The sequence below is a fragment of the Elephantulus edwardii genome, unplaced genomic scaffold, assembly GCF_000299155.1.
Source record: "Elephantulus edwardii isolate Elephantulus edwardi_28Jun2011 unplaced genomic scaffold, EleEdw1.0 scaffold00001, whole genome shotgun sequence".
Taxonomy (NCBI): domain Eukaryota; kingdom Metazoa; phylum Chordata; class Mammalia; order Macroscelidea; family Macroscelididae; genus Elephantulus; species Elephantulus edwardii.
In genome coordinates, this window is record NW_006399751.1 from 6,179,558 (window position 1) to 6,198,256 (window position 18,699).

Sequence of the window (18,699 nt, forward strand, 5' to 3'; positions counted from 1 at the left end):
GGGCTTTTCTAGAGCCGTTTCCATAAGCTGAGTTGCTCTGGGCACCCACCAGCAGTACAAAGGCTTCTGTTGCTGAGCTTAGTGAGCGTAGGGTTGGACTGGTGCCCGGAGCAGCACCCTGTTCCCCTGAGCCAGGCAGTCCATGTCTCGGGGGAGCTGGGCAGTGAGAACAGTCCTGGCTCCAGTACAGGCCTTGACCCTTCCAGAGCCAGCCCCTCACACGGGCCTAAGCAGTTCACACGCGGGCTCCCCTGAGATGTGAGGGAGATCAGGAGCAGCAGAGCGAGTCCACGAGAGCCAGTCCACTTTGCCTAGTTGCCGTGGTGAGTGCTGGGTCATCTTCGTTAGCTGGAGGATGCCTGGCTGAGAAGCATGAAAGCTCAGGACGCACACAGCTCCGGTGGTCTCCACACAGGGTCCATTCTGCTCCTCCTCCCTCTCCAGTTATGTCCTCTTTCTCTCTTGCCAAACCTCTATGCCTATCACCACCACCGTTCTAGCCTCACCTTCACCTCTTTCTTTCTAACCTGGCCCCCCACCCCAGCACATATATACACTGTGCATGTGTGAGTCCTGCCTACCTTCTGAATACTAAGATCCTCCACTCCTTGCTCCACTGCCCTTTCTTCCCAGGGGAGAGCTTTTCTCCTGCATATGCTTTGTGAGAGAGGGATGTATTCACGTGTTCATGAAGACATGCTACTCAGACCCCAGGAGGCAGGAAGGAGCCGGGAAACTGTGCCAACCTCTGCTGTCCTGCTTGGAGGAACTGCCCCAGTGGTGGAGCCTGCCTACCAGCCCGTTGGCCCCTGTGGGCTCCATTGGCCCCTGTGGACTCCATTCAGCTCCTTAGCCTGCAAGTGGACCCTTCTGTAGCCTGCGCTTTCCTGCCCTACCTTCCTGGCTCCCCTCCGCAGACCTTGGACCTTTACAACAGTGACCCTATGCAATATTTGCCCTTTTGTGACTGAGATATTTCACTCAGCATAATGTCCTCCAGGGTTACCCATTTTGTATAATATTTCTTTAGTTCCTTGTTTTTCAATGCTGCGTAGTATTCCATCGTGTGAATATACCAGAACTTCTCTATCCATTCGTTTGTTGATGGATGAGTGGTTTGTTTCCAGCTCTTTGCTATTGCGAACAAAACCGCAATAAACATGAGTGTGCATATATCTGCTTGGGTGGCAGTTATGGTTTCTTTAGGGTAAATTCCCAGTGGAATTGCTGGGTAAAATGGTATTTCTGTTTGCAACTTTTTGAGAAAGTGCCATACAGCCTTTCATAGTGGTTGCACCATTTTACATCTGACAAAGAACTTGTATCCAAATTACTAAATAGCTCTTGACAATCAGTAATAAGATAAACAACCCAAATAAGAAATTAGTTAAAGATCAATTTGACAAAGAAAATAAAGCAGATGACAGATAAGCATATTTTAATAAAGCAAGGACAAACATCCTTGGTCAGAGAAAAGATAAAAATTAAAATCCCAGGGATTTTAAAACCATACAAACCTACTAGAATGGCTAGAATCACACACACACACACACACACACACACACACACGCGTTGATGAAATTGTGGGCAACTGAAACACATCTTACGCTGATGAAAAGGCAAAATAGTTCAGCCGCTTTGGAAGAAAACAGTTTGGCAGTTGCTTATCAAGTTAAACATACACTTATCTTATGACCCAGCACTGCTGCTTTTAGGTATTTATTCAGGAGAAATAAAAACATGTCCATAAGACCTGTGTGCAAATATTTATTGGCTGTATTTATAATAGCTCAAAATGGGAAACAGCTCTAATGTTCTAAACTGGTGAATGGGTCCACAAACTCTGGTACATCTACATAGTGGAAAACTGGTTATGTACCATCGAGTCGATTATAACTCGTAGCAACCCTTTGAGCAGCGGCTCTGAACCTTGCTTTATCATGTGCCATCCCCACAATCTCTGACAGGCTCGAGCCCACTGTTACAGCCACTGTGTCAGTCAGCCTTGATGAAGGCCTTCCTTTCTTTCTCTGACCCTCCACCTTTCCTAGCGTGATGTCCTTTTCCCAGGACCTGTCCCTCCTGACAGCATACCCAAAGAATGTAAGATGTACTTTTCACCTTCTTCCCTCTAAGGACCACTCTGGTTGTACTTCTTCCGAGACAGGGTGGTTTGTTCTGCTGGCTGTCCATGGATATTCAATACTCTTCTCCGGTACCACAATCAAAGGCTGTCAAATCCAAGTTCAGTAGGCAGTTTGCCAGACTACCGACTCAAGTCCAGAGAACCAGAGATGATGAGTCAAATGTAGGATCCAGTTCTAGCAAAAAGTTATTGGCTTTGCCGGGTGTGTGTGTGTGTGTGTGTGTGTGTGTGTGTGTCTTAAGGCAGGCCATACCCCTAACAGGATCAGGAAGTGTCCTATCTTGATTACAGTGGTAATTATGTAATGCACACAATTTCAAAAATTAATTGAACTCTTATGTGCATTTCAAAAAGGAAAAAAATTTTTTTCATATAAGTTTTTTTTTAAAATTTTATTATTTTCTCTGTTCATGTACCGTCAAATTGGATCTGACTGGTACAGGAGGAAATGGCTCCTCCTTCTCTGGCAAAGCATCTGGTGGATTCGAACCACATATCTCTGGGATTGCAGTGCAGCTTCTTGCAACTAGGCCACCAGAGCTCCCCAAAAGTCATGGATGGGACACTTGCACATTGCTAGACTCAAAGTGTTTCATATAAGTTTTCTCTCAATTAGAAACCCCACTTTCGGAGACAGGAACGCTTCAAAGTTCAGTCCAAGCCCCCTCATCTCCTTCATTCAGCCTTCCCCAACCCCCTGCTTGTCAGCATACCTTCTGATGAGCCCTTCCAGATTACCAAAAGTTCTGATGCCTATTAAGTTGCTTGGGATTGTCTCCTTGTGGGGCTGCCGCAGCTTCCTAGGAGTGGTGGCCTGCTGGACCCTTGCCCCCCAGGCACAGGTCCACATCTGGCCTTGTAGGAATGAGAGCTGAGGCGGCAGCAGGCAGCCTTGTACTGCAGCTGAGGGGAGAGACTGATACGTGATGACCGCCTTTTATCTAGTTGCTCTGCTCAATCCTCTGCTTCTCTCTCTCTGTAGGTTGGGACAAGCATTCCTATGGTTACCATGGCGACGACGGGCATTCCTTCTGCTCCTCAGGAACCGGCCAACCCTACGGGCCCACATTTACCACAGGTGATGTGATCGGCTGCTGCGTCAACCTCATCAATGGCACCTGCTTCTACACCAAGAATGGCCACAGCCTAGGTGGGTGCATAACAAGACCTTGGGGGTCTGCTTTGTGGAGCCTCGTTAGTTGGTGGAAGCCAAGGGCAGACCTTGAAGCCAGAGAAGTGTCATAGGCCTTCACTGAGCCCTAGAGGGACTCCCAGCCATTTCCAGATAACAGGACAAGGATGGGTGAGACATGCCCTTTGCTGCACCAGTGGAATCCAGGGTTGGTGCTGAGTGCAGCATTGCCCTGGTTGTGATCTTGGCATCTGTGGCTTTCACTAGAGTAGGATTTGAGGTTGGATTAAAAGGAGGATGGTTGAGAAGATAGTGGTTTGCATGCCTGTCACTCTAACAACAAGTGAAACACCAGTAAGGGCAGCAGTAGTACAGGAGGGAAGTGGACAGATCCAGCCAGGTCTCCTGTGGCCTCTTCGGGTTTACTGGGCAAGATAGTGTTCCTGTAAAAAGTGTCCTTGGTGAAACTAGGCAAGGGCTTGGGGAAGGAAGGGGGAAGGTAGCCTAGAGTCAGACAACGGTGTTAGGCCCAGGAAGCAGAGAACATACCCCTAGAAGCCCGCATGTGAGTCAGCAGGTCGTGCTGTCAGGCAGGATACACTGGCAGGTAGAAATAATCATTCCTGAGATTGTCATCTTGAGATACTGTAAACCAGAACTATCCCTTGAAGTCACGTTTAGCACAGTGAGTAGTTGGCTCATAAAGTAAAAAAAAAATAATACGTAAGTAGTGTGCTCAAAATTCACCAATATGAGATCAAGTGATAACAGTTCTCTAAAGCAAAGGTGAGGTGGATGGTAAGGGGGCAGGGAAGCCAGAGTGTAGAAACGGATCCATCAACGTGGACCAAGTGAGGCTCTGGATATTGTGTGAAATGTAACCAACGCAACCACTGATCATTTGTGTAGAAATCGTTAAATAGGAACCTAATTTACACTGGAAACGCTCATCAAAATGATACTAAAATTTTAATTAAAAAAATAGAGTGAGGGGAGAACTTGGTTAGTCGCTCCGTTAACCAGGATAAGGAACTCAGGAGATCAGTGGGCAATGTTGAAGGGCTTGTAGAATTCCTTGGAGGAGCAGTTTTATCCACATGTGGAAATCGAGAATTGGAAGAGAGGTGAGCTACTCTGATGGTTTTGCTCCACAAGGAGATGCCTGATTTTCGATCTCTCAAGTGAGAGGCGGCCTTGGCTAAAATAACCACAAGGTGAAGCCCAAGTGCTGGGCCCTGCCTACCTGCCTGGGTCCCTAGAGGTCTCTAAACCCTGACATGGCCATACCCTAGTTCTCCCCAAATGGTGCAGTGAGAAGAGGGGTAGCAGAGCCCAACCAGCCAGGCTGACCACAGACCTCATCAAGACACAGAGCTGGGCATTTTGCCTAGAACCAGATCCTAGGAGGCCCACTTACCTTGGCTTGAAGGGCTGTCAAAAGATGGGTACCTTTCCCCATAAGTCCTTCTGTGGCTTTTCTAGGAGATGAGTGCAGCTAGAATTAGGGGCCTTTAATCAAGGAGAATCAAGTTTGATTCTTCCTGGGGTCCCCAGGGCCTCATGATTGAGTTGCCCAGGACCAGCAGGGTGATTGATTGGCTCAGTCCAGAGTGGACAGATAAGCCTGAGGCTGGGGAATGACAGCATAGCACCGGCCTCCAAGCCTGTCCAGGGCCACGTCTGGAGAACAATTGTCTGGAAATGGGTGGCTTCCTAGTGGCAGTTGTTGATACCCAGCTGCTGAAGGTCTAGTTGCTGAATGTTAGGACTGAGGTCTCAAAGTGGTTTCTTACCCCATAGCTGTTCTTCGAGTTCACCTCTTTTTCTTTCACCCACTGTCAGACTCCCAGGGCCAACATTGTGGGCTCAGACCATTACCCCTACACCTGCCCCTCCAACCTGTATACCTGCATCCTTCCACCCCTCCATCTTACTCAGAGATCCATCCTGTTGTGTGATATGCAGGCTTTGAGGTAGAGCTTGCTGGCCCTGCTGCAATCCAGCTTCTGACTCTGAGCTCTGGTGTCGCCTAGGACTGCCAAGGACCACCAAGGGACCATCAGCTCATCTTATTCAGGTCCTCAGCCCTGGGGCCTTGATATCTCAGGCCAGATCTTCAGGTTTTAAAAAAAATTTATCTCCCCAGATCCTTCCTTATTCCCTCCAAAGACCTCACACATCTTGTAGTTAAACTTCCCTTTTACTAGCATGTTGCCTATTTTCCCAGCTTGTCAAGGTCTCCTATAGTTTTGCTCATTTTATCTAAAATATTTTGTATCCTTTTCAGTGTTTTATTAACCTAAAGTTGGTAAACATGCTTGTGGTATGTGTGTTTTTATATCAAACATTGATAAAAATTTTGGAAGAGATTAGATTTTAGCCTTTAGATTAGAAGAAATTAGATTTTAAATTTTGCCTTAGAGACCTTTTTTTGCACTTTTTTCTTGTTTTTTTTTCACCAGTTTATTTACAAAATTCTAATACAAATTTGAACAAATTCTTTCAGTTTCCCTCACCCCTCCACCCATCAAATTGTATAACCCAATTTCCTTTAGATTTTAACCTTTCTTTTGCAGATAGACACCAGGCCTTTAAGAATTACTCTGTCATGTCCGCTTCAAACTCATGTTATTCCATCGCCCCATAATATTAAGACCTTGTGCAAAGAGGAGTATGGCCTGTGCCCTTGGCATTTTCTACCTGATAGAAGTCAGTGGTCTGGTAAAAGAGGTGCTGAAACTGAGCAACAGGCCATGACCTGCTGTCCCCTCCGCTGGCCGTCTTCGTGTGATCTGCTTCCCAGCCTCACCTGGGACATGCCTGCCTCTGGTCCTGCTTCTGTCCTTTGTGCCATCACTCTTTGCCCCGTGTGCTTGTGTCATTGCTAGTTGGCTGCCATCCCTCAACGGTGTTGGAAGCACTTTGAGGCCTAGGCTTGCAGCTGTTTTCTTTTTTAGTGTCTGCCACAGGACCTGGCTCAGCAGCTGCTTCTGAAAGGATGTGTGAAAGGAGGCAGGAGGCTGCATGTCCTCCATGGTGCCCAGACACTTGCAGAGTCATTGTTACGCGGCACTGTCCTCCCGCGTGACCCCTGACCTGTGTCTCTAGTCCAGGGTGCCCCTTATCAGCAAGTTTGGGTATCCTGTTTCCATCTTGGCTCTTTGCCTGGCCCTTCCTCCTGTGGGCCAACTCAGGTATCACAGGCACAATGGCCTTGTGCACTTGGCCCTTGGTTCCAGGGCAGTAGGATAGAACAGCCTCTTTCCTCAGCCTCTTGGAAGCACCTCAAGGCCTTGTCCTTCCTAAATGCAGTGGCGAGACTTCTGAACAAGCCCAAGTGTGTCCTCCTCAGCCCAGAAGTTTGGCAGTTGTCCCAGCCTATTGGACAACTGCAGCCGGCTTGTAACTGGACTTCATGTCTTATGAAGTAGTGTTCACAGTGTAGTATCTCACGTTCTCCTTTCTTCCTTGGAGATAGAGATTAATGTTATCCATATTTTAGATGACACTAAGGCTCAGCGTGGTGACTTGTTGAAGGTCACACTGCAGATAAGTATTGTTGCCTGGACTCCCTGCCTTCCAGGGTTCTGTGGGTCCCCTCCTAGAGCCGAGGACCACAGTGGCATGCTGCCAGGCTGTGATCCATAGACCAGCTCCCATGCAGAACTCGAGAGAGGACAGTGAGTCTTCTGATGGCTGCAGTCCAGTCAGCTCAGCGAGCATGGACTACACATGGGGCTTAGAAGTGGTCTCAGACAGGCAGGCCATGGGGTTCTGAACTTCCCTCACTGACCAGCAGAGCAGCTCAACAGAGGATGTAAATCTCTGTGCCTTCAGTTTCTCATGTATAAACTGGAGTTGGAAATAGTACCTCTTCCCCATCATTGTTCTAGGATGAAATAATCTGTTGTGAAACAGCTAGCCCAGCACCCAGCCCAGAGCAAGCATATGCACTAGCTGGCTGGCATGTGTCTGGCCCCAGACTCTTGGCTGGGAGCTTCTAGAAGTTTTTAAGAATGGAAAGGCTTGGGGAGCTCTGGTGGCCTAGTGGCCTAGTGGCAAGGAGCTGCAACTACAATCCCAGAGGCGCACGGTTCGAATCCACCAGATGCTCTGCCAGGGAAGGAGGGACAATGTCCTCCTGTACCAGTCAGATCTGATTTGACGGTACATGCACACAAAAATAATAAAATAAAAAAAAAACAAAACTAAAAAAAAAAAAAGAATGGAAGGGCTTATGAGCCCTAGGGAGGGTCTCTGTGGTTCAGAGCTCATTTTCAATCTGCTCAACGTGGAGTGTCCTGGTAGATACTTTCTGTGGGGGCTTCCTTCCCTCTCCACTTACCTTCTCCCCTTTAGGGAGCTCTACTGGCCTAGTGGTAAGGCGTGAATGCCGAGTGGGTTCTGACTTGGTAGCGCAGAACAAGAACTCTTACCTTCAGTTCAGGCCTGAGGTCCCTGACATCCCTGGCCATGCAGCCCCTTTTTCTTGGTGGGAGGGATCTGAGGTAACCAGCTGGTACTAGCCCAGCCTTGCATCTTGGAGCCTCTGAGGACCCCGAATGGGTGTGTGCTGGATCCAGGCGGCTTCCATGCCCCGTCTCCACGTCATCAGCTAAGAGATGATGCACGAGCATCAGGTCACGAGTGAAACCAGCCCTGCTCTTTTTGCCTGTTTATAACTCCTTGCAAATCATCTAACCTCAGATGCTTCCTTTCCTCATCTGTAAGATGAAGATTAATGTGCTGTCCTCAGAGGTGGTAAGAGAAATGAAGGAGGTGATATCTGGAAAGGGCCTGGCATACATCATAAATCGCCACGCATGGTGGGTCAGGAAAACGAGCGAGCCTGAAGGAGCCTTGGGTTTGACATTTGGCTTGAGTCCAATACAAGCTTTCCAAGCATGGACGGAAGAACTATGGACAAGACCCACCCATCGGACTGCACTTCCAGCCAGGCCCTCTGGGAGAGGCTTGGCCATTGCCTCCACCACGGGCCACCGAGGAGTAGGGTAGGAACCACAGTGGCCGGCCTGCCCCTTTGTCCTGACCGCTGTTGCTTTCCCTCCACAGGTATAGCCTTCACAGACCTCCCGGTAAGTACTGCTTGTAGCTCTCCCCCTTCTAGCTGTTGGGGACTTCAGGGAAGGGGGACATGTGCTGCGTCTGCAGGGTGTGGAGTCTGGCCCTTTCCCCACCCACGAATGTACGCTGTGCTGTCAGCTTGAGTGGGCAGGGCTCCCTGCTGGCCCTCCCCTCCCCAGCTTCAAGGCCTGCTCATCCTCCACGACTTGTAGCAGGTGACAGTAATTTGTGGCATTTCCAAAGGCAGCTGGGGGCTGGTGGGAGGTGGGAGGGGGCAGCTCCCTAGCTGCTCAGCTGGTCTGAGCCAGCTCCGTGTGGCTTACAGCCAGTGGACTGGGGTGCACAGTGTGGAGAATATCCATCAGAGATCCCTGAGGAGAGCCAGTGTCCTGGGGGATGGAGCCTGCCCCCCCTCAGGGTACCCCCGAGCCAGAGAGGTGAGCTTCGTGGGCTTTTCTCTTCTTGGAAAAGGGTGTTTGCTCCTGACTCTGTTCAGAGCTTGTTTCTGCCTCTAGCCAATTCCTGCCACCTGCACCCCAGCCCTTCATTGTTAGGGGACATGCAGGGTCCTTGGCAGGACCCTGGGAGCCTTGCCGAGCTCTGCGTATCCTGGCTGTGTTCTGGAAGGAGGGAAAGCTTACTGCCTCTGGGGACTGTTTTGAGATCCTGAACAAAATGCCCTAATGATCTTCTGAACCTCAGACTGCACCCTGGAGGTTCTATTGCGTCTTCTGGTCTAAGGGTCAGACCTTATATCCTGCTGGGGACCAACTTCACAGAGGGGCTGGGGTCCTCAGCGAACACACAGGAATTCCCACTCTGGCTCCATGTCGAGGTCCAGTGTAATACAGCCACATACTATGAAGCATGTAGCTGCCCTGGGTTTGTAATGCCCTAGGTAACATTGTCACGGCAGTGACAATCTTGGAAGGCTGGCTGGAGAAGGTGGGCTTTGCCAGAGGCATGGAGGTAGATTGGGCTGTGGGAGGGGAAGGAAGGAGGTGAGAGGTCTTGGGGTCATAGCTCACGGTGGGCTGATCCCAGTGTACGGGAAAGGTACAGGACTCCTCAGAGATGACACAGTGTAGGAGCCCTAGGAAGATAGTGCAGTGTGACAGTGGGAGGAGGTTAGTAAGACCCCACCCAGGAGCCACAGGAGACACTGAATGAGTAAATGACCCTGGCACAAGCTGCTATGGCGTACCAAAAGGTAGATGGTGAGCAGGGCCCCACATCCAGAGGAGGCCATTCCACTCACCTCCCTGGCCACCAGATCCTCCTCTGAGTCCTGATAGGAAGGCCCTCGTCAGGGAGTCCATATCCCCTACCCTCTTCCTTTGCCATGGTCTCTTCCCCCTCTCCTTTCCTGTCCAGTCCCCTCCCTTCCTGCCCCTTCACACACATTTTTTTTTTCGCGAAGGGATCCTTTGTCCTGGCTCTCTCTGAGAGGAGCCCCAGTCCACGCTCACAGCAGATCTTCCTGGTATTACCTGCAGGGCTGTGGAGTCTGGCTGGCCTCTGTGTGCATTGTTTTGGTTTTAGAGAAGGACTTAGGGCTTTGGGAACATGATGGGCTCTGGTGCAGGCCAGGGGATGCCTCATGTTGAGGCCAGCTTGCTTTCCTGATGTTTTCTGCTCTAAGGTTTAGAGGTGTGATTCCTCCAGATGGGGGACGAGGGGTGGGGGCAGAGTGTCTGCCTTCTCCGTCTGGTCTTAGGGGTTAGGTTCTTCCCTGCCCAGCCCTGGACAGAAGGTGAGGTTCTGCTGCCTTTTTGTCATGACTGACATTTCACTCTCCTCTTCAGGCCAACCTGTACCCCACTGTAGGCCTGCAGACACCTGGGGAGATCGTGGATGCCAACTTCGGGCAGCAGCCCTTCCTGTTTGACATTGAGGACTACATGCGGGAGTGGCGTGCCAAGGTCCAGGGTACTGTCCATTGCTTCCCCATCAGTGCCCGGCTTGGCGAGTGGCAGGCAGTGCTGCAAAAGTGAGTGCCCGCTCCCCGCCCCTGCTCCTCGACCTGCTTGAGGGTCCTCTCCTGTGGGCCCCCGCCGGGCTGCAGGCTGATTCTATACACTCCAGTGTTAGCTGACATTTCTCCCACAGAGTGCACCTCGGGTAACTCGGCCTGATGATCTCCTGCCCCCCTCTGGGCGTCTCCCACTCACTTCTCCAGCTCTGCTTCTAAAATCTTTGCCCCTCAACCAGACTGGAAGGGTCCAGGTGTAACATCACCAGGAGTGTTGCTTTCCTTCTGCTGGTCACTTTGCAGAAACAACAGAATTCATTGGTTCTCGAGGCTAGCTGTCTGCAGCCAGGGTATTGGCAGTGTCCTGTGCCTCTCTAGTTTTTGGTGATAGCTGGAAATCTTGTAATCTCTGCCTTGTCACATTGGCGTACTCGCTGTGTATCTCTATGTTTCTGTGTCTCTTCTCCTCTTTCAGGCACTCCAGTCACAGTGGATTAGAACTGACTCTAATCCAATGTGACTTCGTGTTAACTGATAATCAGTAGCATTCTAATGGCATTGTTCCTAGAGTTTTGTTGCTGATCCAAGGTGGTGCATCTCTGGCAGTTAGAATCAGCTCTAAGGAAGATTGATAGACAGTCTCCTCTTGTGTAATTTATAGCCTCCTAAAGCCTATTGGTGGGTCAGCTCGAAATCAGTACTAATTTGATGGCTATGAAAGATAAGAGAATTGCAAGAATATTGGAATGTTAACTGATTATCACTGTGACCTCATGTTAACGAAGTAATAACATTTGCAAAGAAAGACCTTATTTCCAAAGAAGGTCACATTCACAGATACCAGAGGTTAGGACTCACCTTATCTTTGGTGGGGACACAATTCAACCCATAGTAGGTACCCTGCGGTCTCTTTCTCTGTGGATGTTTTTTCCCTGCTGCAAGAGAATCTGTGATGTCAGGACTCTGCCCTCAGCACCTCTCAGGTCAGCATCCCACAAAGTTCAATGTTTCCATGGTAGCAAGCATTCATGCAAGCAGAATCCTCCTTAGGACCAGCCTCACTGGTCCTTAGCTGTTTGATTCCCAAGATGATCTGAACCCAGTGCTGCTGACGCTCCCACGGGAACCTGGGTTTGGGTCACTGCCACTTGCTGGCTGCTGATCTGAGTGAGGTGGTCACCAGTATCCACTTTCCCAGGAGCTGAGTGGAGCTTGATTTGCAGGTGTAGGGAAAGGCCGTGCTTTTCGTATCATTGGACACTGCTCTGCAGTGACACCTAAGTGAGAGAGTTTCTTGGGGTGGGGTTGGGACGCCCACTGGGTTTTTGTACTGCCTTCCATTCTTTTTTTTTTATTATTTTGTGTATGTGTGTCTGTGTACCGTCAGATCAGATCTGACTGGTACAGGAGGAGATTGTCCCTCCTTTCCCGGCAGAGCATCTGGTGGATTCGAACCGTGCACCTCTGGGATTGTAGTTGCAGCTCCTTGCCACTAAGCCACCAGAGCTCCCCTTGCCTTCCATTCTTGACAGATCTGAGGCTGGCTGCAGGGAAGGGCTGAGGCAGGGGATACACCGCTAGACCCTCCACAGGCGGGCAGCAGATATGCCAGAGTCGCCCTTGTTCCCAGCACTGATGAGAAGCATCTTAAAGTGCCAGGAGCGTGCCCATGAGCTTGCTAAGACAGGCAAGGGGAGAGGTGCCAGGTGCCCAGGCTGCACGGGGGAGGGACTTAGCACTTGGCCCACGGGGCCTGAGGCTCAGCACACTCTAGGCTTGTCCTCATGTCTGTGTCTCCATGTGCCCATGAGATCCCTTGGTCAGCTTCCTTCTGTGGAGAGGTCAGTTTATTTCTGCTCTATTGTTATGTAGGTAACCTTTTTGTATTTTTTTTTCCTTCTTACTTTTTACCAAGTACTTCATACATATATTCGAATAATGTATAATTGACAATTTTAATGTTATCAGACACACATACAAAGGCTAAATTACACATTCACGCCTGTGCACAGCATCTGTGAAAGCACATCCTTCTGCTTGGCCCGTGTTGGCTGGAATTACATGGCGACTGGGCCTGGGATTTCTCCCAGCGGTGGGCACTGTGTTTGCCCCCTCGTGGCAAAGTTAACATGATAGTCTAACTTCTTGGGCCCCCGCTCTGTGGCATATGATGAAGGAACTTGGGTCATGGGTGGCTCCCTGTCACCTTCCAGAACCAGTACTGAGGGGCCGATTGGCTGACGAACCAAAACACTGCTGCCAGGATGCTGGGTCCAGAGGCCCTCGGTGAGGCCACAGGCCACCTTTGTGACAGCTGCAGTGCCCAGTGAGAGAGCACGTGTCTGAGGAGATGATGTGTCTTTATTAAGTGTACTGTCATCCATCCTACGTGTCCACATGTGGGCAGCCACTCCTCCAGTCTGGAAACCTAGATGTGACCAGCCCCTCTGATGAGACTGCATGAACACCTTGGGGAGCCATTGCACTATTTCAGGTCTTCTCATTCACTGGATGTGTTTGGGGAGGGGATCCCAGATGTACTACCGGCCTCATCAGGTGATTAGTGCAGTTCTTTGTTGTTGTGATTTTATTTTATTGATATTTTAATGAAAGTTTACAGAAGACTTGGATTTCCATTCATTCATTGTTGCACATTTTGCTCCCTACCCTACACCAGGTTGCTTTTCTCTTTAAAAAGATTCTTTCATTGTTGCACAGTTTCCTCCCTGCCCCCCTCCCGAGAAGTGCTGTTCTTGAGTGTCACCTTGAGCTCTTCCTTTCTTCTAGCATGGTCTCATCTTACCTGGTGCATCATGGGTACTGTGCCACAGCCACGGCTTTTGCCCGAATGACTGAAACCCCGATTCAGGAGGAACAGGCGTCCATAAAGAACAGACAAAGTAAGGTTGAGTCTCCTCTCCTGTTTTCCTCCCTCCACTGTCCCTAACTTTCTGGCACATGTTAGCCCTAGTTAACTTGTCAGGAGTCCATTTAGTTGTGGTCCTTACCACCCTGGAGATAGCCCTAGGCTAGGCCGTCCTCAACCCTGTTCCTGTCCTCCCTTCAAAGCAACATTGCCCAGATGGACATGAACAGTCCAGAAACATGGAGCCTCTTGGTGCAGCCGCCCTCACTTACACTCTGATGGGTGCGTGCAGGCTGGGCCCTGGTGTGGCTGGGTCCTGCTCTCCACGCCGTGTCCTTCCCCCTGAGTCCTGGATTCCGCCCAGCCTCCTGTTCATGGAAAGACTATTTGCATATTATCACACCAACACCCTGCCTCTCCCACCTTTACTCAGCCTCAGTTGTACTGCTTTCTCTTGCCAAAGAGAGGACTGAGGAGGGAAGTGGGGTAAGCCGCTGTTCTGTGGCTACTCCCACAGTGCTCGATGGCTGTTGCTGCCTTTTGCAGATGACCTAGAGTCCTTCCTCAGCATCTTGGCCAAAGGGAGCTTTCCTGGTGTATGTACTGTTTGGGGTCTCATTTGTGGAAGGAGGGGTGTTGGGAAAGAGGAAAAAGAGACTGGAAAGGAGGTAGGAGAGTGAAGGAGAGAGAGAGAGAGAGAGAGAGAGAGAGAGAGAGTGTGTGTGTGTGTGTGTGTGTGTGTGTGTGTGTGTACATGCACTCATTCATAAGAGCATGTCTGGGGGTGCCTGCTGCGTGACTGAGCCTGTTGTCTCTGTGTATGTGCATGTGTCTGTGTCTCCCAGAGAAGCTGTACTCAGACGGAAAGACGGAAATAGGTCCCGGACTTGGGACCTTCAAATGAGAAAGCGTCAGACCAAGAAGCCTCTCCAAGCACAACGCGTCAAGCCTCAGGGCAAGTGAAAGAAAGAACAGCCAGATGCTGATGGCCCAAGCAAGAGGTGTCAGCATGGGGAGGAGGGCCTCCTCCGCCAGCAGGGAGCACGCTGCAGGCTCTGAAGACCACCCTAGACCTGAGTCCCAATCCGGAAACTGCTATGTTTCTACTGCCCTTTGCCTGAGAGGCTGGGAAAGAGCTGTCTGTCTGAAGAAGAACCCTTGGGGCCACCAAGCTGCCTGGGCGCCCACCCGCAGATGACTGTTCCAAGACCAGAGTCCCTCCTCCCAGGCTCTTGGCGACCCACACCCCACCAGAGCTGATCTCCTCTCCCAACTTGCCTTCCTGCCTCTGCACTGAGATTTCTCTTCCCATTTTCCCCTCTTCTTGAGGCTCCCTGAAACTTGGCGGGAATCAAGGACTATTACATGCCTGGACATGCTTCCTTCAGCCTCTCCCGTGGGCACCTTAGCCCATTTGCTTGGTCCGTGTGACTGGTTGATCCCGGCTCCCAGTTCGTGGTGCAGGACGTTGTCTCTGAGGTTGACGGCCCCTTGTTCATTGCTGTGTTCTTGCTCTCTGCAGAGATCCAGAAGCTGGTGCTAGAGGGCCGTGTTGGGGAGGCCATCGAGACCACACAACACTTTTACCCAGGGCTGCTGGAGCACAACCCCAACCTGCTCTTCATGCTTAAGTAAGTCTTAGGCCCCACAGCTCTCCAAAGCTCAGCCCTGCTGCTCGTGGTGGAAGCACAGTCCCGGGCCGAGCCCAGAGCATTGCCGCTCTGCTCCTCCTGCAGGTGCCGGCAGTTTGTGGAGATGGTGAACGGGACGGACAGTGAGGTCCGCAGCTTGAGTTCTCGAAGCCCCAAGTCCCAGGACAGCTACCCTGATTCCCCCAGCCTCAGCCCCCGCCATGGCCCCAGTAGTTCCCACATGCACAACACAGGTCAGCCGCTCTCCAGAGAGCTCTGGGAAGAACTGGTGTGGAGAGGAAAGCCCACTCCACATACCTTTCCCTCAGCTGGGTTCAGGGCTTGCTGCTGGCTTGGGGAAGGGAGATGGGGCCACTGGTCTTTGCTGGGCCCCTGCTTGATGGCAAGCTGCCCTCCCTTCGTCTTCTGACTGTTCCCTGGTTTTCAGGAGCAGATAGTCCCAGCTGCAGTAATGGCGTCGCATCTACCAAGAGCAAACAGAACCACAGTAAATACCCTGCACCCAGCTCTTCCTCCTCCTCCTCATCCTCCTCGTCTTCCTCCTCCCCGTCCTCTGTCAATTACTCTGAATCCAACTCAACAGACTCCACCAAGTCCCAGCCCCACAGCAGCACCAGTAACCAGGAGACCAGGTGCCTAGCTTGCTCTAATTCCTTCTCCCTGCCTTCCACTCTGGGTCAGTCTGGCCCACTGTCGTCTCTCTAAGTGTCATCACTTACCCTTCACCCCCAGCCTCTATCCCAGCTCTGTCCCTGAGTTCTAGCTATTGAGCTGCCATTGGCTCCAGTTCTTGTCCCTGCCCTCGACTGGGCTGTTGCTTTCCTTGGCCTTAGCTTTCCCAGAAGTGCTGCCATTGCCATGCTGAGAATGTGGTCTCCTCCATGAAGGCCAGGCCTACTCAGAAGGAATTGTCATTGGGCCTGGCTGTGGAAAGTCAGACAGGGCATGCAGGGGTCTAGGTTACAGACTGCAACATTAGGTGGCTTTCAGCAGTCCCCCCAATATGCCTCCGAGCTGACCTGGGCTTGGCTTACCCCAAATAGAGACCAGTTGTTGTCCCTTTGGTCTGGGCATTGTGCGTGGAAGGGGTATGCCAACTCAGAGGTGAGCCAGGGAAAGAATGGTCAGACAATAGTGGGACTAGAGTGGGAATCAAATGACAGATCTGTGTCACAGCAGGGGCTCAGGGAATACTTGCCAAGTGTTAGGTCGTGGGAAGCCTGGTCTGTCCTTTCATGTTCTTGGGGACCCTTGGTTTATCTAACAAAATCTGTGGCTAATGCTTGAATGGAGGTCCAAGCAGGCTGTTCCAACCACTTCCCTTTGGCCAACTGCCACCTCATCCCTTCTCCACAGTGACAGTGAGATGGAGATGGAGGCGGAACATTACCCCAACGGTGTCTTGGAGAGCATGTCCACACGTATCGTCAATGGCACTTACAAGCATGAGGACCTGCAGACAGATGAGTCCAGCATGGGTAAGGGACTCAGCATGATCTTCCAATGGGAGAGCAGTGCTCAGTCTGGGCATCCTGAGCCCTCTAGGATGCGACTGGGACAGGCAGGCTTCAGTGGCCTGACAAGCTTTAGCCAGACCTGGTCCACTATCTGTTTAGTCACTCTTGGTTGTATTCTTGGGGTGATTTCAGTGTATAAGACAGTTGATGCTAGGGAGCTCTGGTGGCCTTGTGGCAAGAAGCTGCACTGCAATCCCAGAGGTGCATGGTTCAAATCCACCAGATGCGCTGCTGGAGAAAGAGGGACCATCTCCTCATCTACCAGTCAGATCCGATTTGATGGTACACACACACACACAAAAAAAGAAAAGACAGTTGATGCTGCAGGAGGGGTGTGTGTACGATGGGCTTAGCTGTAGATAGTCTCCCTGCTCCTTGCAGCCTGCACCTGCCTGTGGCAGAAGCTGCAGCTCACGCAAGGCACTTAGTGTTCATATTCTCTTTAGGCCTCCTTTCCAGTTTTTCCCTTCTCTCCTCACCCCTCCTGATGTGTTTTCTGGGTGCAGATGATGGGCACCCTCGGCGGCAGCTCTGTGGAGGCAACCAGGCTGCCACAGAGAGGATTATTCTGTTTGGCCGTGAGTTGCAGGCCCTGAGTGAGCAGCTGGGCCGAGAGTATGGCAAGAATTTGGCGCACACGGAGATGCTACAGGTACAAGACAAGCCAGGCCCGTCACGTAGCAGTCCTTCCTATACTGGTGGGGACAAGGTGGCTCTGGAGAGCTCTGGGGGTAATGACACTGTGACAGTCAGCCTAGTCAGCCTTGCAGTAGGAAGCCGGGCCCCTGGGATGTACCCTCAGCCCTTTGGGATTTGTGTAGCCTGTGCGACTCTATGGTCCAGCTGGGTCCTGTCACTGGGCACCGTGCAGGGCCCTGACCATGCCGGGGCCCGTGAGGATAAGTGTGCCATGTGTGTCACAGTCCTCACCAGAGTGCCCGCTTTTCAGGATGCCTTCAGCCTGCTGGCATACTCGGACCCCTGGAACTGCCCCGTTGGCCAGCAACTTGATCCCATCCAAAGGGAGCCAGTGTGCGCTGCCCTGAACAGCGCCATTTTAGGTAAGTGGCAAAACGAGCTGGGCCTGAGTTCCTGGGCAGCCCTTTCTCTTCTCCCCTCAGGAGGGCTCTGCCCAGACCCTTCCTGGTGGACCCTAAGATTCCTGGGCTCTCATGGCTGAATCCAGACCCTGACTTCCTCTGCCTAACTGAGATGGCTGACTGGATTGTGATTGGCTTATTTGTCAGCCGCAGGCCTGACCCCCTGACTGCTCTAAAGCATGTCCCTGGCATGGATGCAGGGCTGTGACTTGGTGGCTGGGACCCACACAGACGTTATCAACACTATTCCCCTACCCCCACATCCCTAAGGGAACTTTGACCTGGGCACAAGAGCTGGACAGAATCGTGACAGGCCTTCTCTCCTCCACAGAGTCTCAAAATCTGCCAAAGCAGCCCCCTCTGATGCTCGCCCTGGGCCAGGCCTCTGAATGTCTGCGACTTATGGCCCGAGCGGGCCTAGGATCCTGCTCCTTCGCTAGAGTTGATGACTACTTGCACTAGCTGACCATGTCGGCTGGCTCCACCGGGCTTTCCCTCAGCCCCCGGCTGGAGCAGCCCTGCCCTCCACAGGCACCTGGCACGGGAACCTGGCAGCCCCAGGCAGAGTCCACACGTGCCGCTCCTGCCTGGCCTTCCTCCTCTCCTTCCTGCCTTCCTTCTTTCCCCCTCCTTCAGTCTCTCTCTCCCCTCCACGTGCAGCGGCCTGTGACACAGTATTGACTGGTCACGCTCATGTAGCGCCTTCTCCTCTGAATGGGGCAGGGGGTGGTTTTGAAGGGAGGTTGGGGTTTTTTAGTCTTTTATTTTTTTCCCTCCTGACTGAGCCACCAGTATTTATCTCTGGAGAGTTTGTGCTGAGCTGGTTTCTGCTAATTTAGTGATGAAGCCTATCCAAGTTCGTGATAGCTTATTATTTTCATAATTAAAAAAATGAGATTATATATATATATATATATATATTAAGGAAAAAAAACACAGTATTTATCGTAGTGTTAGTAGCCCAGCACCTCATGGGTGAGGGCTGTCCAGACATCATGTGTTTTTATTCCAGTCCCACTCATTAAAAAAAGAATCCTCTCTGTCACCTCAGCCAAGTGGTTCTTTCTTTTGAGTTTGCCCTTCTCTGAGCCACAGGCCCAGCTGCAGCCTTAGGAAGCCAAGTGGAACTTTGGGACAGGAGCCTAGTGGGGAGGGTCAGGCTAAGCTGGTTTGTAGCATCCCCTGAGGTGTGGGGTCTGGGCCGCTGAGAGCTGATCTAAGAGAACTGT

General features: G+C 51.3%; 1 protein-coding gene across 1 annotated transcript in view; it reads left to right on the top strand.

The window, feature by feature from the left end:
• The window catches only part of RANBP10 (RAN binding protein 10), a 56,926-nt gene extending 38,706 nt beyond the window's left edge, over positions 1 to 18,220 (top strand). Inside the window, exons 4-14 of the mRNA XM_006878682.1 lie at positions 3,129 to 3,296; positions 8,352 to 8,374; positions 10,169 to 10,353; positions 13,123 to 13,235; positions 14,724 to 14,832; positions 14,938 to 15,086; positions 15,281 to 15,485; positions 16,210 to 16,331; positions 16,877 to 17,022; positions 17,320 to 17,431; positions 17,802 to 18,220. Of these exons, the coding sequence (XP_006878744.1) occupies positions 3,129 to 3,296; positions 8,352 to 8,374; positions 10,169 to 10,353; positions 13,123 to 13,235; positions 14,724 to 14,832; positions 14,938 to 15,086; positions 15,281 to 15,485; positions 16,210 to 16,331; positions 16,877 to 17,022; positions 17,320 to 17,431; positions 17,802 to 17,932 (1,463 nt within the window). The 3' untranslated portion in view covers positions 17,933 to 18,220. The remainder of the gene's footprint in view (positions 1 to 3,128; positions 3,297 to 8,351; positions 8,375 to 10,168; positions 10,354 to 13,122; positions 13,236 to 14,723; positions 14,833 to 14,937; positions 15,087 to 15,280; positions 15,486 to 16,209; positions 16,332 to 16,876; positions 17,023 to 17,319; positions 17,432 to 17,801) is intronic.
• The last annotated feature ends 479 nt before the right edge of the window (positions 18,221 to 18,699 follow it).